Below are 24,359 nucleotides of genomic sequence, written 5' to 3' on the forward strand. Positions count from 1 at the left end.
ACGTCGACTTCCCTTCCCGAATCAACAACCAATGGCCAACTCCTCCAAGCCTGTCCTGATGATGGCCGGCAACGAGACCACCCTGTTCTCTACATCGCTGTCGAGCTCCAAAATAAAGGCCGCGATGTTGCTCCCCAACGAAACATCCATCCGTAACCTGCTCAGCCTGGGGCCTTCGAACGTGACCGGTGGCGTACCGTAAGAATCGGTACAGCTTGGACGCGGGAGTTGGCCAACCATAAGCAGATCCGTTAAATACAAAAAAAAATCGAAAACATACTGTTTTAACATTAAAATATTGAAATAAAATCCATCACATGTTTCGAAAATCATCACTGTAATGTTAAATGTTATTTATTCTTGCCATAAAAAGTTTTTTCTTATATTAAAAGTAAAAAACTTTGACCTATACAACGATTTTGTTCCAGAAATGCATGGTAGTATCAACAACTTTTTAACTTTTAAATTAAAAAGTTTGAACTTTCTACGAATATTCACCAACGCGAACTTTTAATCCAACGAACGATCTTTTTAAATTTAGAGTATTTTTTCTTTGTGTGTATGGTAATATGTACCATGCTTCCACAAAATTGCATGGTAGCAATTACGAAATCATTTTCATTCTCTCCATATTGGAGGGTTAAAATTACCATGCCGCTCTCGACATAGTAAAACTGACTGCGTTAATCAGTCAATCCAAGCCCGGAATGTTTTCAGCAAAAATACGTCGGTGCGTGTTCTCAATTTAACCCTACAATATGGTAGCAACTACACCCTTACCAAAAATCATGATTTTTTGAGTTCCAAATCCCACTTTTCATACGAATTTTTCAGTTCAACCCATATAACCATTTTTATGGTTGTAGTACCTGAACTCAAAAAATCGTATGAAAAGTGGGATTTGGAACTCAAAAAATCATGATTTTTGGTAAGGGTGTACCATGGTTGGGTTTTCAGTGTATGACGCCGTTATCCAGGGGTGCCAGGTTGCCAGATAAATCTGGCATTGCCAGATTTTTTGAGTGCCGATTTGAAAAAAATATTTTTCTATTTCTTCCTCAAATTGTTTTATTGATGCATTTTGTTTATTTTGTGAATCTATAATGTATAAAAAGTGAAAATACACTGTTTTTGAACACAAAATTGCTAATTACTTTGAGAAAAGTGGCTTGCCAGATTTTTTCCAGATTTTTTGCCAGATTTTTTTCTGTTCAGACCTGGTAACCCTGCCGTTATCGAAAGATCTTTCGAAAGCTGCCGCCGCTCATCATCAGGCCGTTGTCAAAACAACAAAACAGGACCTCGTCTGTCACACGGCACGGACACGTCAGTCTGCTACGAGGTTTCTACGGAGCGCTCGCTCTGTCCGGAAAACATCTTCCTATCTGGTTTCAATTTGCCCACTGAACAACAAAAAAGTGAGTTACAATCTTAACAAGAGCATGGTAACAACCAACCAACTTTGACAAACTTATTTATTTACAGAACTTCAACCATGGAACCGACCGGAACCAACGACGGAGAGACGTACGTCACTTCCGTGAGGAAAACCGAGTACCGCTACACTTGGGTCATCAACAACTTCAGCGTCTGGCTGGAAAACGTCGAAGGGAAGCAATGCTCGCCCCAATTTCCTTCCGGTGAGCAGGAACCGGTGAAATGGTGCTTGAATTTCTATCCAAACGCATCAATGGCCAACGGCGATGAAAAGTGCTGTTCTCTGTTTGTTGAATTAGTGTCGTCGCCGAAAGGCAAAGCGTCTGCGACTTTGGAATTTACATTGGCTGACGCAAACGGAAATCCAATATTGCGGAAAACCTGCAAGCATGAGATTATGGTGAAAAGCGACTGGGGGTGGAATGATTATGTTTCAAGGGATAATCTGCTCGAAAAGGTCAAGCCAGGTGATACACTCGTAATTAAGTGCAAGATAACAGTTCATTCCACGATCATAAACGAAAAGCTGGCAAAAACCCCCAAACCTCTACCGAGCAGTTTGGCCAAAGATTTGAAGACCCTCGTCGGTGTCGACAGCAAGTTTGGCGACGTCACCATACTGGTCGCTGGCCAGCGATTCCCGGCACACAAGTGCATCCTGTCGGCCAGGAGCTCCGTCTTCAGCGCCATGTTCGAGCACCCGATGCAGGAAACGATCGAGAGTTGCGTTTCCATCGACGACGTCGAACCGCCGGTTTTCGAAGCGCTGCTCCGGTTCATCTACACGGACGAGCTGACCAGTCTGGAGACGATGGCCCACGCGCTGTACAAAGCGGCTGATAAGTACGACGTTCCGACGCTGAAAAGCCACTGCCATTGCCACATCCTGGAGAAGCTCAGCTGGGAAACTGCCGCCGAAACGTTGATGCTTGCGGACCTGTACGACGACCTCGAGATGAAGAAGCACGTGCTGCAGTTTCTCAGCGGCAGCGTGGCGGCCAAGGTGACGGAGACGGACGGCTGGAAGGAATTGGTGCGGGCGTGTCCGCATCTTGTGGACGAAACGATCAGGGCGATGGCTGCCAAAGGGGGCTGCTAGGAATGTCATCTTGCAATTAATAAAGCACCTGTTCGCGTACTACTGTTAAAACTTTTATTAACTTCTTAATTGTTAGCATGCTTCTGGAGAAAATTAAGGCCCTGGGGGAGGCCAAACGGAATCTACGGAGCTGTGCAGATCTAACACTATGAAAGCGAAGAACCGTGTGTGCAACTTCCAATCGGAATAGTTTGGACTAAAAGAACATACAATTTTATTATATTTGCGTACTGATGACCTACTCACGTTACACAATTACGACCTTCTACTCTCTGTTGGGGCGGAAGATCTCGGCGACCTTCGCGACCACAAGGTTTCAATTTAAGCATAATACTAATTTAAACGTAGAGACAGCTTCTTAACTGATAAACACGCACACACACACTCTCTCTCGTTACTGCACTTCAATCTTGTTGGCCGTCGCCGGCTGCATGGTAGCCTGGAACAGCTTCATCACCGCATCGTGCAGCTCGGCACTGGCGCCGGTCGTCGCCGCAGCGCCCTCCGCAATCCGCTCGTTGCACTCCTGCGGCGGGAATCCGCACAGCTGGCGTCGAATCTCCAGATCGCGGCGCGCGCTCAGAGCCCTGCTGCAAGGGCCGGCGGCGCGCAGGATCAAATTGCGACGCGCACGGGCTCGCTCGCGCATGGCCACGTGCACCGACGCCACCGGGTGCAGAATTTTGTCCATTTCGGCGAGGTTTGCCTCCTGCTCGGTTTGCTCTTCGGCGGCGGCCGCCGATTCTGCCTCCTCCTTGATTGCGGCTTGCTGCTCCCGTTCGGCGACCTCCTTCTGTTCGTCCTCGTCCAGCACCTCCTTCTTGATCTTGACCCCGTGGAACAGCTGCTGCGCTTCCTCTTCGCGCTTGACCGCGGCCTGCTTCTGCGCCGCGGCCGCTGCCTTGAACTCGTGGATCTCATCGCGCAGCTTATCCTTGGACTCGGTCAGGACGCGCTGGGCGTACGCTTCGCCGGCGAGCCGCACCGAAATGCCAATGTCCAGCAGGATGTGGTGCGCCTTCCAGCGGTTGCGCGCCGACACCGGAATGGTCTGCTCGGGCCGCAGCTTGGCGCGCGTTTCCTGTGCCAAACTGGCCCAATCCACGCCCAGAGCGTCGCCAAGACCTATAACACAAAACACCAGTTAAACCGTCAACCTCACCCCCAAAAGCAACAACCCCTCACCCTTGAACTTGTTCTCCTCCTCGAGCTCCCCGTCGGAAATCTCCTCAAAGTCCAGCGTCTCAAAGTCCTTTTTGAGTTCCTTGTTGGCGTGCAGCTTGCCGGCCACCTTCGGGTCCTTGGGATCGGGATGCTGCTGGGCGGCCGTTTTCTCGGATGTCGTCGCTGCGCCGAGTTCGGACCCTTCCAGCGGCAAGCCATCGGCACTCGATGGTTCACCGTGCTCGGCGGACGGTTTGTCGGCGGCGGCGGCGGCGGCAGCCGATTCGTTTAGTTGGGCAATTTCCTGCGATGAAGAGGGGGGAGTTGATTAAGTTGATCACTGACAAAGTAGAAAGCAAAATGAAATAAGCAGCTATTTTAAGTCAAGGAGAACGATAAAAGTGAACAGAAAGAATTTCAACTTCTTGTTGCACCTTTTAATATCTCAATGATATTGGACAAAGAGATTGGGGTTTGCTGGAAACAATAATAAGATCTAAGGGCAACAACCAAAGGCATGCTTCAACTAGAATAAAACAGTGAAAAAAATTGCATAATTTCCTTTTAGATCGGAACAAGTCGATTTGCCATGAGTCCACTTTATGATCAAATGAATGCGGTCACCACATTCACCTCGAGATCATCAAGACCATGATCCGTCGAGTCACCCGGCTCTTTGAGTGTTGAGCTCGGTATTCTTTCGGGTCAACTTTGTGTGTATCGACTGACGATTGCATCCAACTGACTTTTAGAGATTATTATTATTTGTCAAAAAATAAATAATTTCTATATTTTTTTTTCCAATAGATGTAATTTTTCCCTTATTTTGAGTATTTCTTTATAAAGCTTTTAAATGCAACTTTTCAAACATTTCAATTAACATGTTAATTTGAAAAAGAAAAATCTGTTAATAATTGTACATTAGGGGAAATATGTCCATTTTAAGCCTAATAAGCGGTCGTGTTTGGATGATGCTGGATAATCTGGATTGTTCCTTGAAATTTACTAAAACCAAGTACAACAACGAGTAGAGCAACTTTTTGTGAACATTTCTGTTTATTTTCACTTTTATTAAAAGTTATGCTATTCCTTTTACAACCACATAAAAAAAATATTTCAAAAATGCATTCTAATCAGTCGAGTCGAGGCTTAGTGCATCTCCAGCGCGGGTAGCAAACATCGAAGGAAATCAAATTTGCACCCGACGTCAACCATGATAGGTACCGCCCTATCATTAAAATGTCATTTGACGTTCTCTTTACTTGTAACGGTATTAGTGAAATGAATACTATGAAGGATAAATAAAAGAGCTCGCACGTCCGGCTGCAGCCTTCTTTACGTGCTGAGCATCGAGACAAACAACAACTCCTGTTTTTACTCTTCCGAGTGACTTACTCTTCCCTTCTACGAAAACTTGAGACAGTTTAAACCCCACCGCGGTACCTGTCGCGGTAGCAAATTTGCTCTCAGTTCGACGGTAACATTTCAAAAGGCATCATGTACATTTTGACACTTTCTGGGTTATTGTATATTCTGAAAGTACTCCTAATAAGCTACCTCTCCACCAAAAATGAGCAAAAGTTACTTCAGTAAAGTCTGTTTAATCATGATTTTGAATAAAGTAACATAAACAAAATCTCTGCCATCAGCAGTCCCTGTTTATATAGCCCTGTCAACCTGTCAAACAAAAGACTACATAAACCTCGTGACGAAAAAAAAGCAACATGAACAAAGCGCCATGTACATTCGGCGAAGAAAAACGAATCATAACAAAGCGCCCTCCTCAATGACAGCAGGGTGATATAGAGCTTTATGACGTTTCGCGTACGCACACTAGCGCACCATCTGATTTTGCTGGCCGGACAAAATTTAACCTCAATCTTTTTTGTGTACGAACACGCAATACATGCGCACGTAGAAACCTCTATAGACGTTGGTGATTTCAAAAGAAGTTATGTTTGTTTTTCTCAAATAAAATTACGGAAATCATGTTTAATTGAATTTGGACGATCAAGTATCAATAAAACCAACGTTTTTCATCGTTTGTTATCATTAGAACATCTCATTTTGCTTTTATATTAAAATGGGAATTGAAAATGGATGCAGAACATTCAAATGCGTTTTTCTCAAAACGCATGGTTTGTACATGATGCTTTTTGAAATGTTGGCGTCGAGTTCTTCGGGATTTCACTTTGCTACCCGCTATTCTGCTGGTTTGCTACTTTGGCAAATGGAATGATGCACGGAAAATCGAATCATGCACGGAAAAAAACTTTATTTTAATTTTTTTGTTATGTAAAAAAATTAAAACGGAATGAAAAAATTTAGAAAAATAAAAAAAAAATAAAAAAAAACATTTAAAAAAAATAAAAATTTAAAAAAAGATAAAAAAATTAAACAATATTAAATATATATATGACAATATTATGAAAAAAAATTAAAAAAAATTTAAAGAAATTTAAAAAAAAAACAAAAAGAAATTCAAAAACCTGAAAAAATTAAAAAAAAACACTTAGGCCGTTGCAAATATTTTTCAAAGTTTATGTCGCCCCCCCCCCCCCCCTCCCTTCAAAATTGGTCTGAAAAATCAGGGGACAAAAAAATATTTTTACAAAAAACTTCAAAATTTCCATGAAAATAGAAGTCTAATCAACTGAAAACATTCTAAAATGCATTTTTCTGCATTGATAATCATATTTAGCATGTTTGGGCTTGTTTAAAAATGTTTTGAATTTTAATGAAATTCCAATGTACAGCACCGCAAAAATTTTATTTTTCGCAGAAAATAAAATTTTCGTCAATACTTAGATATTTTGGAAATTAATGATGGCAAAACATATGAACAGGTGTATAATGCATTTTAAAACACTTTTTTCATTAAAATGTTGAAACCATGGCTCGTTATTTCAATTTTTATACCCCGACTCGAGCGACTTTGATTTTTCGTTCTTATTCAGTATTTCAAGATTTATATTTCCTATTTTTTCTCGTTGGTAGCAGATGGGAATCTAACCCAGGACCATTCGCTTACAAAGCGAACACCGTAACCAGTCAGCCACGGCCGCTTCCTATAAAAATTAAAAATTAATGATGCACGAAAAAAATAAAAAAAAAAACAAAAATTTCAAAAAAAATAAAAAAATAATAACAAAAATAAAAAAAATAAAAAAATAAACAAATAAAAAAATTAACAAAAATTAAAAAAAAAAAAATTGCCGTTAAATATTTTTCAAAGTTTAAGTCGCCCACACCCCCTTCAAATTTGGCCTGAATAAAAATATTTTTTCGAAAAACTTCAAAATTTTAATGAAAACAAGCCTTACCCGACAAACTTCGTTCTGCCTTTTTTCATTTGTTGACGTTTGTTGATTTTTTGCTTATTCAGCCTCCTGTGATCAAAATATGATTTTACGTAACTTTCTCCATACAATTTGCCGATGCTCCGGGATCGGTTCCAGAGTGGCCAAAGTGTCAATTAGTTAGCGTAAAAACCTTCCTTGGGCTTATAGGAACCCAACGCAACAAAGAGCACTTCGATCCGACGCTTCGTATTGAACTGATTCGCGTTCGAACAAAACCATCGAATTTTTTTATAAATATAGATTAAAGTTTAATCAACTGAAAATCAGTTAAAATGCATTTTCCCGCGTTTATAATCATATTTAGCATGTTTGAATTCCATTGAAAACATTCTAAATTTTCATGAAATACCAATGTACAGTCCCACGAAAAGTTTTTTTTGCCGAAAAATAAATCCGTCTATACTTCGATATTTTCAAAACTAATGATTGGAAAGCAACTGTACGCCTGTAAAATGCATTTTAAAACACTTTTGTCACCAAATGTTGAAACCTAGGCTTGTAATTTCAATTTTTATATTTTTTTATTTTTTTTCTCCCTCCTCGACTTCGCTCAGAGCCGAGGGACATAAACTTCAAAAAATATTTGCAACGGCCTTAAAAAATTAAAAAAAAAATTAATTTTAAAATCATAAATAAATTAAATTTAAAAAAAATATTAATAATATTAAAAGAATTTTAAGCTTTTTTTTAACCCATTTTTTATTTTGTATTTTTGCATTCTTGTATTTTTGCATTTTTTGATTTTTTTTATTTTTGTATTCTTGAATTTTTGTATTTTTGTATTTTCGTATTGTTAAATTTTTGAATTATTGATTTTTTAAATTTTTCAATTTTTAAATTTTTGAATATTTGAATATTTGATTATTTGAATATTTGAATTATTAAATCTTTGAATTTTTAAATTTTTATATTTTTGCCCTTAGTGCTGCCAACATTGATGAAAATTTAAGCAAACACTCACGAAAAGTAGCATTTATTGCGAAAGTTTCCTGGCAGCACTTGCTCACTCCAACAGGCACTGCACCAGCATGTTGGTGGTGTTGGTGGCCACCCTTTGTTCTTTATTTGCCTTTGCTTTTCGCTCGGTTTTCTTCAGCCTTCGATTTGAATGGGTATTCAAAATTGAAACGTCAGAAGACTTAGCGCGTTTGTTTTTTTTATGGTGCTTGCTAATTATTTAAATTTTTAGGGATTATTTTTCAAGTGAGTGACTAACTAATGCTCAAAAGAACATGTTGCCGGTAGTTGGAAGCACTTTCTTATCTTAAACGCTATGAAAACGCAAGTGAAAAGATATTGATGGCGACTTTCGTTAAGCAGTTAACCTTTCATCTTGCGTGTGGATGTGTGTGTCACCAAAATGATGAGAAATGGTCTCGCAAAATTAGGTTTTACAGCGTGACGTCACGAGCGCACACGCACACACATTTTTACTGAGACACACTGCCGTTCTACGCATAATTGTCCCATGCTCAAAAAAGTGCAACCGAGAAAAACGCGATTGAAATTTTTCGACCGATTTCTGTGTTTCTACGCATAATTGTCCCGTGGGTTCCTATTCGCCCTATGTGTTTCTAATCGTCCCAGTTAGCAGTTTATCACCCTTATTTGTGATCCTCTTGCTATACAACAGGTAAACAAGGCATAATGCTTAGTACAACTAATGATTCCGTGTAAGAAAATACTTGGTGGGACAATTATGCGTAGAAGTTCAACGATGGGACAAACAGACTTGGTGTTGTTTTTGATGAGTTTCCGAACAAAGTACCAGATTTTATGTGTTTTTCTTAAAGTACACATCAGACTAAACTTAAAAATGGCATAAAGTCAAAATCGTCAAAAACTGACATGGGACAATTATGCGTAGAACGGCAGCACATGTGCAAAAAATGTAAACAGTGCAGCCAAGCTGTCAACTTTCTAACCTAAAAACCGAATCGGCGTTAAACCTAATAGGAATTATGATCAAAAATGCATTAAATTAGATCTTTTTGGCCAGTAAATGGCATAAATTTGCGTGGTTACTTGAGGCGGTGCTGTTGCTGGTAAGTTTATAGCGTAAATAGTATTTTTGAAGCTTTAATCGAGCATCAAACTCTTCATATGACGAAGATAGGTGTTTGATTAGAGAAGGTATATTTCCATGGTTTACATGGACTTAGCACAGTTCGATGCGGTCGTCGATTTTGTTCGGGGAAATTCGTCGACAATCGACGAAGACCATGTAAACAGTGCACACGAGCTGTCAAATGACGTCACGCTGTAAAACCTAATTGGTCGGATAATGGATCCGGACATAGTTTATTTACATTTAAGTGAGATCCAGCTTCAAAAGGGTACATAAATATCACATAAGTGGTCATAACTTGAGACAGGGTTGCCAGATGAAAAAGACAGGATTGTGCATGCAGAAATATTGAGTGAAGGGACGCGCTGGACGGGGGAAATCATTGAATTATGTTCCATCAGTGCGAGCAGATGGTTGTATTTGTTTACAAAGTGAAAAAAACAGGATTGTGCAGAGTCCGATTTGCGATGCCTTTCCGTCGGGTCGCAAGATTTTTCGCGTCCATCGCGGCGTGCAACAACAACAAACTCTATCATACCATTTCATCTCGATAAACATCGTAACTCGTCGTTCGCAAAGTTAATCAGTACCTCACTAAACATCAATCATTTAAAACTCGGGAAATCATCTCAAGTTAAAAATTACACTGTTTAACCCTTCAGTTTTAATTACAAATGAATTTGGTTCTATCTTTCCACAGCCGGCTGTCTAAGACTAAACCATTTCATTGAAAATTCAACAACCGATAAACGGGAAATGTCTCATCCGCAGCATCCGATTGTTTGCCTTGAGAATAATATATAACACCTTTCAACAAACACTATGATTTTGGGTCGCATCATCATCTTCTATGATGAATCCTGACCAAACACCCTATCCTACTAACAAGTTTTCAGGTTCCTGGCGCTCGTGGGGTGTAAGCACAGCACAGCACAGCTGCCCTAGTAGCAACCTGCGCTAACTAACATTCCCGTCCCTTAAAATCGAGTTCTACAAACTGACATGGCGGGCGCCGTTGGTGGCCAATGACTGTTACCTATTCGCAACTGATCTAGAGACCACAAAAGACCCGGGGTCGTTAATGTGGATGGTTTGATTTTGACTCGTGGACTTGTCTTGTCGATCAGCTCTTAGAACTTCCAAGAATACTTTGCCGTTACTTGAGGGACGCTGGCTGGACGTTCATCCGCGCTATCATCGCATTTCGCGGGGTCAAGACGTTCGATAGCCTAGCTCGAATTCTCAGGCTACCAGGAAGTGATCAGAGTCGAGAAGCTCGATCAGTTCGATCATTGACAACATTGTTACTTGTCGTCGAGTCCAGCAGAACGAATCCCCGTTTTCCGAGTTAGGCTATCAAACGTGTTGACTCCGCGGAATCCCGTCTTCCGTGAACATTCCCTAGATCTTCCCACATCGAATCGAAAGAAAGCAAACTAATAAAGCACAGCGAATCAACCAAAGGTAGAAAAACCAACAAAGAACCAAAAAAATCTAGCGAAAACAACGCAAAAGCAACGCACAACACGCACAAACAAAAAACAGAGGGGGAACTCTTACTCCCGTTCCGACGCGAAACGTCGTCCCGCCACCACCGTCGTCAACGTTGGCGTACAGATCGGGCAGCAGCAGCGCCGGCGGCGCTGGCCCACCGATACACCCGTCGTACGATTTGTACCGGGCCTTAGATAAAAAAGGACGCCGTGGGGGAAGCGACGGTTGATTCTGCGCGTCTTGTGATTGCTGGTGGTTCTGCAGCACCTGCGACGGAATCATCATCGAGGACGATAGGGCGGTTGAGGGGGGCGGCGCAGCCGCCGCCACAACCGTCTCCGACGGTTCCGACTCACCAAAGTCATCCTGTGCAGCGTGTCACGAGGGGGGACAAATGATTGAGAACGGGGGTGTTGAGGAATTGAAAACGCGAGACTCACCTCTTCCCTGGTCAGGATGTCGTCCGGGTCGTCGCTGATCTCCGACAGGTTGTCCTCGTCCATGGGTTCGGCGGCGACAGCCGCCTCAGGCTCCGCGGGTTTGTCGCCTTCTTCAGTGACGGCAGCGGGCGTTTCGGAGGTCACCGGTTCAACTGCATCGGTCACCTTTTCGGCACCTTCGTTCGGAGGTGGCAATTCTTCGGTTGAAGCGGCCGCGATTGGTTGTGGAGTTGGTTGATCGGTCGGGGGGACTGCGTCGGGGGCAGCAGCCGAAGGATGCGGTTCCGCAGTCGCTGGAATTTCTTCTTTAACTTCCGGGACTTGCGGTGCCATCACGGGTTGTGCGTTGGGGTTGGAAGGCGGCATGCCGCAAGGTTGCTGCTGATGTTGCATCGGAGGACCTTGATTGGGTCCGTGCGGATGATGATGTTCGTGTTGGTGTTGCATCTGCTGGTTGGCTAGATTTTGCTGAGTACGGTTGATGCTGTACCGGTTAGGTGGTCCGAAGCGTCCGCCGCGGCCTCCCCGGTCCATGTGGCCACCGCCACGGTCCATCTTGCGATCGTGGTGATACATTGGGGGCGGTCCCTGGTGCGTGTGCCGACGGAACATGCCCCCACGATCGGGAACGTCGCCGAGTCGGCCGGCCAGCTTGTGTCGTGGCCCGCCAAAGTCCATGTCTTCCTTGGGTTTGCCGTGCCAGTTGCCCGGGCCCTGGTTCTGGTCGGGACCTTGCCAGCGACCCGGACGTCCTCCGCCGTGGTTGTGGGTGTGACCTCCGGGGTGATCGTCGTGTTCCCACTGCTTCTGCGGAGGGCGTTGATCGCCGTACTTCCAGTCGGGACGATCTTTGTCGTTGACCCAGCCGTCCGCTTCCTTCCAGCGTGGTTGGTCCTCCCAGTTGCGGGACGATCCCTGCTGGTACGGTTCCTGATCGTGCGGAGGACCGTGGCTGTGCTGCGGTGGACCGTGATGATCTCCGCGGTCCCACGTTCCTCGATCTTCCGGCGGAGGTCCTCGGCGATCGAAGTTCCGCGGTGGTGGTTCACGATCACCGCCCCAATCGCGCTCCACGTGGTCACGTCTCGGCGGAGGATCATCCGGGTATTCGTTACGACCGTAATCATGTCGTCCTCCGCGATCTCGCTCGTAGCCAGGACGATCTTCACGGTAGTCGTCACGGCGAATCGGCCCAGCCGGGGCCGGCGGTGACGGATGCCGTTCGTACGGACTGTCCCTGGCCCGAGCCCCACGCACGATCGTTTGCTGAGGCGGCGGATACTCCCGCTCACGTGATCTGCTGCGCCGGTCATGATGCTCGTAACGATCGTACGATCGCTCCCGCGGAAGTCGATCACGCGTTGCACGCGGGGAGTTCGGCGTACGACTCCGGTCGTGATCGTGCTTTCCTGGGGATCTGGCCGCGGCTAGGGCACGCGCTCGCTCCGCCGGACGAGGCAGCAGCCGTTCCACCGGACGGTGACGATCAGGTTTGTCCAAACCTCCGTCCAGGTCGCGACTTCGACTCACAGATCCGGATCCGGAACTCGGTGCCGGCGGTGGAACTGCACGATCGCGCTCCTTCCCAGCACTCGCCAACCTGTCCCGCTCGCGCTGCCTCTCCTGACAACGGGCCAACGCCTCCTCCCGTTCACGCTCTTTAGCCCGGGACAACTCTCGCTCGCGAAGTCCGCGATCACGATCTTTAACAGATTCGTGCCGTCCACGACGATCGTCCAGCCGAGGATCCGGAGAACGCTCCGCCCTCCTTACAACGGTGGCCGGAGCTTCGCGATAGCGCGCAACCGGTTCCGGAGATTTCTTCTTCAGCATTTCACGCCCCCTTGAAGACCCACGCGGTGACAGCCGCGACCGCGGCGACCTCGACCTGATGTGCGACCTCGGCGAGCGACTCTTCCGCGACGGAATCTTCTCCTTAATCGCCGACTCGCGCTTCCGCTGCAACACCATCTCCCGTTCCTTCTCCCGAACCCGCTCCCTAGCATCAACCACAACCGCCAGCTTGTCCTTCTTCACCGCGACCACCTTCTTGACCGTGTACTTGGTGCCAACCTTCCCCCCGGGCGACACATCCCGCACCTTCCTCAAGTGGCTCGTCCCCCCCGGACTGGTCACCTTCTTCACCCGAATCTTCGTCACGTGTCCCCCCGCCACCTTCTTCGTCACGATCCGCTTCGTTCCGTCCGCCGACACCTTCTTCACGTGCTTCTTGACCAGCTTCGTCTTCGTCCCGCCATCCGAGCTGGAACTCGAGCCGCGCCGCTGCCGGATCGTGCCGCGCTTTTTCGTGGCCGGCCGCCGCGCCGACGAGTCCCGCGACGAACTGCTCGAGCTGGAGCTTGAGTCCGAGTCGGACGAGTCGGAACCGCTGCTGCTGGAGCTGTCCGAGCTGGACGAGGAGCGGCGGCGCGAAACGGGCACCTTGCGCACCGGAACCGGTCGCTGGAATTAGAGAGGGAGAGAGAGAACAAAGGTTTTAGTTTCATGTCAATCCTCAAGGCTATAATGGTACGTTCGTTTGAGGGCTAGGGTAAGTTTTACATTACTTCATAAAACATTCTGATTTGCTTAAACTTTCATCATTATTTTCAGGTGGCTGAGCTATCTGTACGAAGCGGGAACCATCCCATAGAACCAACTTCTGCCCATGTACAAGAAGGAGCACAAGCGAATCCGTTTCGAGGAAGGATTCTATCCGGATGGACGACAACCGACAGCAAAAATGCCAAGCATTACAGAAATTCCAAATAAAAAAAAATACAAAACCAAAATTAAAAAACTACAATATAAAAAAAATAATAATAAGAAAATCCAAATAATTACTTATTTCAAAAAAACGCAAAAAAAAAATCAAAATCTAATCAAAAAAAATAATCCAGACATTATTCTTAAAATTCCATAATTTCCAAAAATTCTAAAAAATTCAAAAATTATTTAGGTTCTTAAAATTCCTTGAATTAAAAAAAAAAACCAAAAAGCTCATGATTATTTATAAATCCAACAATTTCTTGAATATTACCAAAAACAAGAAAAAAAGAAATTTCTGAAATTCTAAAATAACAGAAATTATTCACATTCCCAAACCAATTAAAATTCCTGTATTAGAAAAATAAATGAAATTCTTTAAATTCCTAAAATGTCTAGATTTTCTTAAAACTCCTAGGATTCCAAAAAATCCAGAAATTTTTAAAATTCTAAGATTCCAGAAATTCCTAAGATTCTCAAACTCAAAACAAAAAATTATATATTTTATAGGTTCTTAATACTCCCTAAACTTCCAAACATTCAACAAGATCTTAAAAAGTCCTGAATTTATATTAACTCTTATAGTTCATGATATTCCAAAAATAATCAAAATTTTAAAATTTCAGAAATTTTAAAAAATCTATAGTTCCAAAAATACCTAAAATAACAAAAAAAAAAGAAATAAAAAAGTATAAAAATTTCAATTACGAGCCCAGGTTTCAACATTTTCATGAAAAAAGTGTTTTAAAATTTACATTTACATCAGAGGCGACTCGTCCACCTGTTCAACCTGTTCATTGAACAGGTAGACGATTTCATGCGAATATTTTTTTTATTTAAGTACCGCGGTGCTTTTTCAACCAGCAACATACAATTACAATTTTTGTTTAAATATACGGCAACAAAATCGACGTCCTATGCTCAGCAGCGCTGCATGCACCAAAAAAGCATTGGCCCGCCACCCTTTACTCTTTACCTCTCTTTACAACCCACCAATACTAAAACGAGCAAGCCTGACGGGCCACGCGCAAATGCTCGTCGCGTTCACACCGACCCTCTGAACGTCGGGGAAAAAATCTCCATACGGAAAAAATTCAACACATGTAAAGAGCATCCTATTCATACGCAGCGGCATTATCGATGTGTTGGTAAATCTGGTTCAATCTGAGAGCGTGAACTGACAGCATTTTTGGGAGAGAGCGAAATGCCACCCCCAGGCCTGACTTAGCTCGCTCAGCTCTGCAGGAAGCTGCTTGCAAAAGGTAAACAAGCCAGCGCGTTGATAGCATGTTGAGAGCATGAATAAATGAGAGAGCGCGAGAGCACCACAGCTATTGCTCTATATTTGGCGCACTTTAAGGCATCAGACTGTTTTGCGCAGACTGGTGATGGCTTGTTTTAAAACTGGAATGTTCAACTGCGCGCGTTGAACCTCTTCGATCTTCTTGGTACACTAGTAGTGTAACTAGTGGATTCTTGCTCTACTGGAAAGTGATGTAATGTTAAGTTTAGATAGTGTGATTGATAGATTGAATTGAAACAATTGAAACAAAAAAGTACTGTGTTTTTTCCAGACTCGGGACACATGAGAAGAATTATGATCGTAGATTCAACCATGATCGTTATTTTATTTTCAGGATGATTTTATATAAAGCGGATGCAGTCCTAAAAAGTGCGAGATTTGATGCCATTAAATGCTCCAAAAACGACTGTGTTTATTCAGACTGTTGGTCCGGTTCACTCTAGTTAAATATAATATTATCATATATTGTAGCATGAATTTGTTCTGAAAACTTTTTTTTCACTGATGCTAAAAACAAATATTTTCATTATCTCGGATTCATGTCAATATAGTTTTGTTTTTAACATCAGAAGAAGCTCTTCTTTTTATTCAGAAATTAAATTCCAAAACCATGAGGACATAACAGTGAGTAAATACAATTCTCTAAAAAATTGACAATGGATCAAAGGCGATACGACCTGGTTCTAAAAAGTATAAAGTAAAATGTCAATTGAATTTTTAAATAGTAACCAAGTTAGCTCAACATTAGTTGGGCCTTAAAAGCCCAACAAACAGTTTTCCTTTGTGAAGGATGTGGTATTTTTTCTGAACATCCTGATGAAGAGTTTTGAATTTTAGTACAATGTTCAATAACTTCCCTTGAATTTCGATAAGGATGGCAGAGCGATTGCTCTATTTTTCCACATTCGCCACGCTAATGATTAAGTCTTAAAAATACATTTTAACGAGATAAAAAAGTCTTGATCATAAGTGTAATTAATTATTTGCATAAATAGAAAATTATAATAGTATAAAAATAATAAAACATAAAAATAAAAGCCATTGGAAAGAAAAAAGCTTCAAAAACATTTTTTAACATCAAGATTCAAAAATTTACTACGATCTATTATTATAATCAATATTTATTAAAAACAACATTGAAACCGGGTCGACTTCAAGCACGAAGTCAAATCATCCAAAAGAGTTGAACCAGCCTCCGGCTGAAAAACTCTATAATAAAGAATTTAAAAAAATAACATTGAACAGGTACTACATTCGGGCACGAGTCGCCTCTGATTTACATTATACACCTGTCCAGTTGTTTTGCCATCATTAGTTTCCAAAATATCTGAGTATTGACGAAAATTTTATTTTTTGCGAAAAAAATTTCATAAAAATTCAAAACATTTTTGAACAAGCCCAAACATGCTAAATATGATTATCAATGCAGAAAATGCATTTTAGATTGTTTTCAGTTGATTAGACTTCTATTTTCATGGAAATATTGAAGTTTTTGGAAAAATATTTTTTTTGCCCCCTGATTTTTCAGACCAATTTTGAAGGGGGGGCGACATAAACTTTGAAAAATATTTGCAACGACCTTAATACAATTTAAGAGATTTGTGGAATCAAAGAATTTCAAAATTTTAAAGATTTTTTTTTATCTTTTATGGAGTTTTGATATTCTAAGACATTTAAAAGATTTTAGAAAATTTTGAAATTATGAATAGAAAAATCTGAAACAAAGGATTTTTTTTTAAATTTCTGGAATTTAAAGAAATTTAGGAATTTTAGGTTATTCAGGAATTGAAGAAATGTAAATTTCTGTACTTAAGGATTTTGTTGGATTTTGTAGGTAGAGTTTTTTTTAATTACAAGGTTTTTATGAATGTTCAGAAATTAAAAATCTTCAGGAATTTAAACCTTTTGGAAATTTTAAAAAATTGATGTTTTAAATTTAAAAAAAGTCTGTGATTTTAAAGAATTCGGAATTTAGATATTTAAGGAATTTCGGATTTTCTTCAATTATTGAAAATTATAGCTTTTTGTAAAAATTTTAAAAATTTAAGAAATTTTAGAAAATTATTTTTTTTAAAAGAATTTTAGGAATTTTTGAAATTTGAATTTGAAATTTGAATTTGAAATTTGAATTTGAAATTTGAATTTGAAATTTGAATTTGAAATTTGAATTTGAAATTTGAATTTGAAATTTGAATTTGAAATTTGAATTTGAAATTTAAATTTGAAATTTGAATTTGAAATTTGAATTTGTGATGAGAAATGGTGCGAATCTTGGTGCGAATAGAAAAACCGGTATCATAGCAAACCGTTGTCGCACCCGTCAAAAGGTAAGTCTGAATTTGATAATTTTGGGAATTTCTGGATTTTACAATTTTTGGGAAGTTCTGGAATCTTCAAATTCCAAACATGCTTAAGTTCCAGGAATTCCTAAAAATCTAAATCTAATTCAAATATTCCTTAAATTTTTGAAATTAACAAAAATGTCTAAACTATTTTGAATTTTCTAATACTTTTAAAATTCCTGAAATCCCGGATTTTTTTAGGTTCTAATTGAAAAAAATCTAAATTTCAAAAAATCTAACTTTTATAAAAAATATTAATTTAAACTATTAAAGTTTAATAAAATTCTAAAATTACATAAATTCCTTAAATGCTAAAATTTATTAATACTTACAGGGGCGCCGACTAGTCTAAAATGTTGGGGGGCACGGTTGTTTTCCGATATCGATAGGTAAGAGTGGTGATTAGATGTTAAAGTTTCTTGTATATCACGGATTTTAAAATTTTTATTACGACGTGATACGATTTTTTTCATCCGGAATAATTTTTTTTAAAGAGAAAGATTATTTATTAAAACGTGATTAGAATGTTAATTGAGGGGATTTTTTTATATGTTTGGAAGGCGAATTCCTTCTCATTGGCATATTCTCACTTATTTTCTAGAAGTAACAGTCAATAATAAAAATAATCAGATATTTAGAAATTTAACAATACAAATATTCTAAAAATAAAAACAACAAAAAAAGCGCAAAAATTTGGAACTTCACAAATTTAAAAATACAAATACACATTAAAAAAAAAAAACATTTTTCAAATCTGCAATTTAGAAAAAAATAACAGATACCTACACAAAATTCAATATTCCAAAATTTAAAAAAAAAACAATAGAATAAAAATATTCTAGAGTTAAAAAAATGTTAAGAAATCAAAAGCAGAAATCCAGACATTTAAACAATCAGAATTTTAGAAATTTCAATAAAATGCAATGTTTAAAAAAATCGAAAATTTAAAAATTATTACATGCATTAATTTTTTAAGAATTTAAGAATTTTAAAATTTAAGAATTTTAGAATTTTAGAATTTTAGAATTTAGAATTTTAAAATTTTAGAATTTTAGAATTTTAGAATTTTAGAATTTTAGAATTTAAGAATACGACCAAAAACGTTTTAAAATGGATTTCCAATACTCAATAATGCTGATCTGATCCTGAAAATGTTCTATTTTTAGTATTATTCTCTACTCCCTGATTTTTGGCATATTTTTTGGGGGTGCAGTTAAAATTTCTACAGCCTTTTTTTTATCGATCATAACTTGCTTGTTTTTTAAAATTAAAATGTGGAATTGTCTCAGATTTGTCGGTTTCTCAGTAAAGCGGTGCGCTAGTTTTCAAAAATTTACTTTTTTTGAAACAATTGTATTTTTCGGCTTAAATTGGTAAAGAATGGTTAGCGGTTAACAAATGTATTTGAAATCTTTTCAAATCCTTTCTAAAATTACCCAAAAAATTATCGAATTCATCAGCATTTTTGTAAATGTAAAGCAGTCAACAAATTACCACTTTGGAAAGTGTTTCAGCTTATATTCGCTAAATCCTGATCTACAATGGCAAATTGCAGAATGTTGCGTTTGAAAAGATGATGATTGTTTTCGCAAGAGTTTGCGTAAGTTTGATTGTAGATGAAGTGTTTTGGGAAAAGAACATTGGTTTTGTTTTTGGAACAACATGCACAGATAGAAATTTTATGAGCAAATCCGTAAAATCCGACATCTCTCAAATCATTCACCGATGCCTCAGTGCTCTTGTACTAAGCTTACTGATTTTCCTAGAGAGCACAGTGGTATAGATAAAACGTTGACGATTTAGAAAAATAATCCATCTAAATCCAGAAAATTGTAAACGATTTTGTTCAAAAATTTCTGCGATTTCGAAAACAAGAAATGTTTTTGAACTGTTTTACGGATTCGCTTACAAGAATTCTATCCGTGTGTACAAACAATGTTTCATTTAAGTTTTAGATTATTTTCAATTATTTCCTTTTTTTATATTTGATATAAGTATATTTTTCTTCCAAAATTTCTGGGGGGGCACAATGTATGGGCTGCCCCCCCAGCCAAATTTTAGGGGGGGCAAAAAGTACCGTGCCCCCCCAGAGTCGGCGCCCCTGAATACTTAAAATACACATTAATTAAAAATTATATATTTTTCAAAATTCTATAATATTTATTTTTTAATTTTACTATTTTAAGATTATTTGAAGAACTTCATCAGGTTTATGGAATTTGAGAATTTCAAAAATGTATGGATTTTTTTAATTTTGTGGGTTTTGATAGTTTAAGGAATTTGAGAGATTTAAGGTTATTTAAAAAAATTGGAATTTGTGGAAATTGAGAATATAAAAAAATCTGTAATTTTAAGAGTTTTAATCATTTCGGAAACCTTGGGGACATTCAGTAATAAAAGTAATTGTAAGAATTTCTGAAGTTTTTTTTATATTTTATGTTTCTGAATGTTTTTTTTTTGTATTCTGAGATTTTTGGGAAATGTAGAGATTTAAAAAAATAGAAATTTTTGGAATTTTAAAGACTTACGCAATATTATTTTTTTTTAAATTTCTGGACTTTCTGGGTATTTTAAAGAGTTTTTTAATTGAAATGATTTTAGGAATTATTGGACTTTGGTTCAATTATTAGAATGAATTAAATTTTATGAAAAGGGTTCAACAATTTAAGGAATTTAACTTTACTGGAATCTTTTAAATAAAAAATCTTTAAATGTTGTAGCACCATAAATTCCTATTATTTTTAAAAATAGAAAAAAAATAAAAATCTCTGAAATTTTATGTTTTAATATGTTTGGAAGTGTTCAGTTTTAATATTTGATATACAAAAAATGCTTGAATACAAACTGCCTCAAAATTGGACAAAAAACTTACTGAATTCAATTTTTTTTTTCTATTGATCTAATTTTTTTATGTTTTTAGCAAGGCCAAAGCCTTAAAACACCGAACAGGTACACCGTCGGGGTAGACGTCGTTGAGTTTAGCCGCGGCTGTTGGTTCCTCGAAGGTTGAGCTTGATTAATCTCGGTCAACAGTTTCGTCGATTTCGTTGGTCATTATCAGTGACTCTTGCTAGAGAACCTGGAGCTTATTATGCTTCGATTGGTACTTTTGGTTTGAGATGGCCATTCTATAATGAGTTCCAGGTTCTCTAACCGTTGCGTGTTACGTGCAACCGTTTTCCGGGTTCCAATGACCGTTCCTGAGAGAGGATACGACACACACTCAGCGCTACACCGGCTCTTCAAACGAACGTACCATAATAAAAAAGACTCACCTTCTTCACCACCGTCAGCGTTTCCTTGCTGGCCTTTTGCTTCAACGCCGCCGACGAAGACGACGACGAATGATGGTGGTGATGGTGATGGCCACTTCCACCTCCCCCTCCCCCACCGCTGGCGTCCATCTCTAGCTTGAGCTCGTGCTGAAGTTCCTTACGTTTCCGCTCTAGGATGTCCTGATCAGCATTCTCCAGACTGGATTGATCCCAGCCCTCGCCTCCTCCACCTCCCCCTCCGGAAGTTCCCTTCCCCGAACCACCGCCCCGTTCTCCTCCCGTCGTCTTTGAGCCGGTGTGGCCGCCGCGATCTCGCTCACCTCGAACCGGTTCCGACTCTTTCCTGCCAGCCGACGACGAAGAAACACCGTGACCGGAAGTGCTGACCGCAGCGGAGGACGACGCAACCGGTGGAACCGGAGCCGGCGGAGCGCCGATAGTTTCACCCCGGCTGACGATGACCTTGCCAAGCTTCGCGGCAAGTTGCGCTTCGATGAGCCGGGCGTGCGCCGACACGCTCTCCGGAACGATCTTGGGCGGTGGAACCGGCTCGGGTGGTTCGTCGCAGCCGACGATACGCTTGACGATCTCCTCCTTGTTGAGGGTCGCTTCCTGGCCCGATCCGACGGCCGCGGTCGACGAAACCGACGACGAGGGGCCACCTCCTACACCACCACCTCCTCCTCCGCCTGGCAGGGGAAACTTCTTGGTGCCGAGGCGCTGGAACACGCTGGGCCGATCCTTCGGCAGCACTTTCTTGTTTGGGTTGAGCTCGAGTGTAATTTTGCGCTTCACAGGTGTAGACATCTTATTTTCGACACCCGCAGCACCGAATCGCACATATTTCGCGGCCGCAAGCTCAAAAACTCAACACGATTTTTCCCCTTCAAAACCCACGAATTCGCACCCGAAAACAACCGTCGCGGAAGGGCGGACCCCCGAACTGCACTTTGCACTGCCGGAAGCGAACGGAACGACCCGAAATGGACACCGTTTTGGGCGAAACAATCCGGAATGATGCCACCGCGATACGAAAATTTTCCCGATTTGACAGCTCGGCGACGGCGCGGCCATCGTAGCACAGGGTGACGCAAAAGGAGCTCGAAGAACGTCGCGATGCAGAGAGATCGAGGGGAGCGTTGATTGGTCTGTGTACGGCGAGGCTGTAATCGGAGATCAAACGAGTACTCAGTTTTAAATCCTAGAATAAATTTAATTTAGTTTTTATAGAAACTGTTCGGTTTCAAAAAAACTCTAAACGCAAAAAAAATGATAATTTTGTTTATTGAACCTTAAAAAACCCTATTTTTTGCGAATCTAGGAGACATAGATAATAAAAAAAGGCAATGGACGTGTCAATCTATAAGCAGATAACTCGATTATTTTGTTTTTTAATTTCAGAAGTCTCAAAAATTAAAAAAAATCTGAAAAATAACAATATTTTTTTTAGGAATGGAATAGAAAAAATCCTCAAATTTATTTTTATTTTTAATTAGGCCGTTTTATGTCGCCCCCCCCCCCCCTTCAAAACTGGTCTGAAAAATCAGGGGACAAAAACATTTTTTCAAAAAAACTTCAAAATTTCCATGAAAATCGATGAAAATAGAAGTCAAATCAACTCAAAACAATCTTAAATGCATTTTTTTTTATTTATAATCATATTTAGCATGTTTGGGCTTGTTTAAAAATGTTTTGTTTGCGCAAAAACTTAATTTTTCGCAAAATATAAAATTTTCGTATATACTTAGATTTTTATTTTGGCAGCTAATGATGGTAAAACAACTGGACAGGTGCCTGTGTGGATCAATCGGACCGCGCACTGGACTCACAATCCAGAGGTCGCCAGTTCGAATCCCGAGGCAGACGCAAAAAATTCTATGTGTAAATATAGGTATTCGGTGCCCTCTCCCCGTGCCATACCTTCACACTTAGGAGACCCGGGAGGCGGAGTCTTGTCGCAAAATGAGGGTCACATTATAATAGAGAGTCTGGAGCGAGGCCTGGAGCTTATTAGAGAACGGCCATCTCAAAACAAAAGTACCAATCGATGCACGAGAACTGTCAAACGGAGGTACCAATCGAGCAGAAGAAATTTCAGTTGGCGTTCAATCAATGGGAAGTATTGTAATTTGGGTGATTTATATTTTATTCGAAAAAGTGCAAAACACAAATTGAAAACAAAACAATTTAAATTTTCTTTTTCAATTTTAATTTTGATTTGATTCGTAAACTCATTATGTCGTTGCGCGTTAATGCCGCTCAAAAATGGTCAGTTTCGGGCGCTAATAACTTCGTGAGAAATTTTTGCAAACGCAGCATCTCATTTTAGATTTACACCAACCATAAACCGACATCGTCGCATAAAATATGTTTAAACTCAGTTTGTGTTAGTTCAATTGACTGATCAAAAGAGAATCTGAAAAGAGTCTCGCAGGTGCTTTGACAATTGCAGTGCTGCAAGCTATTTTGACTGATGTGCATGTAGTGGTGCCAGTTTCAGTATTTTAAGATGTCCGTTCTCTAATAAGCTCAAGGCTCTCTAATTATAAGGTGTTACGTCATTTTAAAACACTTTTTTCATCAAAATTTTGAAACCATGGCTTGTAATTTCACGCAGAAAAATGTTTTGTAGAATCAGCCTGTACGAGGTTTGATTCAACAAAAATTTTGTTGAATATAATTAGGGTTAGTGAATTTTCAGGATTTCGCGGACAGCGTGATATTCGTGAAATTTGAAGATCTCCGTGAAATTTATCATTTTTTTCAAATCAACTCTTTGAAATAATAACATAATAAATTTTTCTGCTATGAACCATTTGAAGAATTGTTAGCAAATTAACATAAATTGTGACAACATTTACTGAGAAAAGAAGTACATAAATCAATCACTCAAAGTAAAAAACATATTCTCGGAATCATCAAGTTATCACAAGGGAGATAACTTCAACTTTTTGATTACAGTTTTTCTCACACCAAAAAGTTTAAATTTTAACAAATGTTGTCTTTTTCTACCAAAAACTTGTTAAAATTGCCTAAACAAATATATTGTGATAGATTTTTTAATGGTTGTACAGATTTACTTAAATTGAATTGATTTGATTTTGGAAATTTAAGATTTTTCTGAGTCCTGTTTAATTTAAACGATTTTCTTTTATTTGGGTGCTGTTCTGATTTTGAATAAAATTTTGGAGATTTCGTTACTGATTAAACATAGACTAATAAAAGACTACTCAGTGGGCTCTGAAAAGGGCCCCGGCGATGGCCTGATATGAGCTACCGAACAACATTGGCAATATGGCGTCGTTTGTTTACAAACATGAGATTGTTTGTGGACGAACCGAAAAATTTACTTTATTTAAAAAAAATCTATATCCATTGTGCAATAACATTAAGTCTTACAAAACAGACAATGTTTCGATAAATTCTAGACCAAAATTCATTTTATTATTATTTTTCAATTTAAACATATTTTTCGCGATTCTGGTCAAGATTGCACATCAAATCATCGTGGCTTTAGTGTATCTTTAGTTTTCACATCGATTCATTGTAGATTCGTGTTTAAATTTTGAAATTTAGCATAAATTAAAATAAGTTGCAAAATTCCTAACT

General features: G+C 39.9%; 2 protein-coding genes across 3 annotated transcripts; one reads left to right on the plus strand and one right to left on the minus strand.

Moving 5' to 3' along the window:
- Positions 1-1,289: 1,289 nt before the first annotated feature.
- Positions 1,290-2,573, plus strand: LOC119767351 (speckle-type POZ protein-like). Its single transcript, XM_038255754.1, has 2 exons — positions 1,290-1,417; positions 1,486-2,573. The coding sequence occupies exon 2, from the start codon at positions 1,496-1,498 to the stop codon at positions 2,534-2,536; it is 1,041 nt and encodes a 346-aa protein (XP_038111682.1). The 5' UTR covers positions 1,290-1,417; positions 1,486-1,495; the 3' UTR covers positions 2,537-2,573.
- Positions 2,568-21,838, minus strand: LOC119767346 (fl(2)d-associated complex component-like). 2 transcript variants are annotated; one of them, XM_038255739.1, is made up of 5 exons: positions 20,751-21,838; positions 11,065-13,527; positions 10,691-10,990; positions 3,722-4,004; positions 2,568-3,661 (listed from the first exon to the last, which is right to left on the minus strand). In XM_038255739.1, the coding sequence occupies exons 1-5, from the start codon at positions 21,555-21,557 to the stop codon at positions 2,931-2,933; spliced, it is 4,584 nt and encodes a 1,527-aa protein (XP_038111667.1). In that variant the 5' UTR covers positions 21,558-21,838; the 3' UTR covers positions 2,568-2,930. The 2 variants fall into 2 exon arrangements, with proteins under 2 accessions (XP_038111667.1, XP_038111673.1); XM_038255745.1 differs by lacking the exon at positions 10,691-10,990 and having other exon boundaries at positions 20,751-21,837.
- Positions 21,839-24,359: the final 2,521 nt, after the last annotated feature.

This window comes from Culex quinquefasciatus, chromosome 1 (genome assembly GCF_015732765.1).
Source record: "Culex quinquefasciatus strain JHB chromosome 1, VPISU_Cqui_1.0_pri_paternal, whole genome shotgun sequence".
NCBI lineage: Eukaryota > Metazoa > Arthropoda > Insecta > Diptera > Culicidae > Culex > Culex quinquefasciatus.

Coding starts and splice junctions, on each gene's coding strand:
- LOC119767346 (XM_038255739.1), bottom strand. CDS start 21,557: ATGTCTACACCTGTGAAGCGCAAAATTACACTCGAGCTCAACCCAAAC. Junction 4,005..10,690: donor CGTTTCGCGTCGGAACGGGA/GTAAGAGTTCCC, acceptor TCTTCATCGCAG/GAAATTGCCCAACTAAACGA. Junction 3,662..3,721: donor GGAGGAGAACAAGTTCAAGG/GTGAGGGGTTGT, acceptor TTTGTGTTATAG/GTCTTGGCGACGCTCTGGGC.
- LOC119767351 (XM_038255754.1), top strand. CDS start 1,496: ATGGAACCGACCGGAACCAACGACGGAGAGACGTACGTCACTTCCGTG.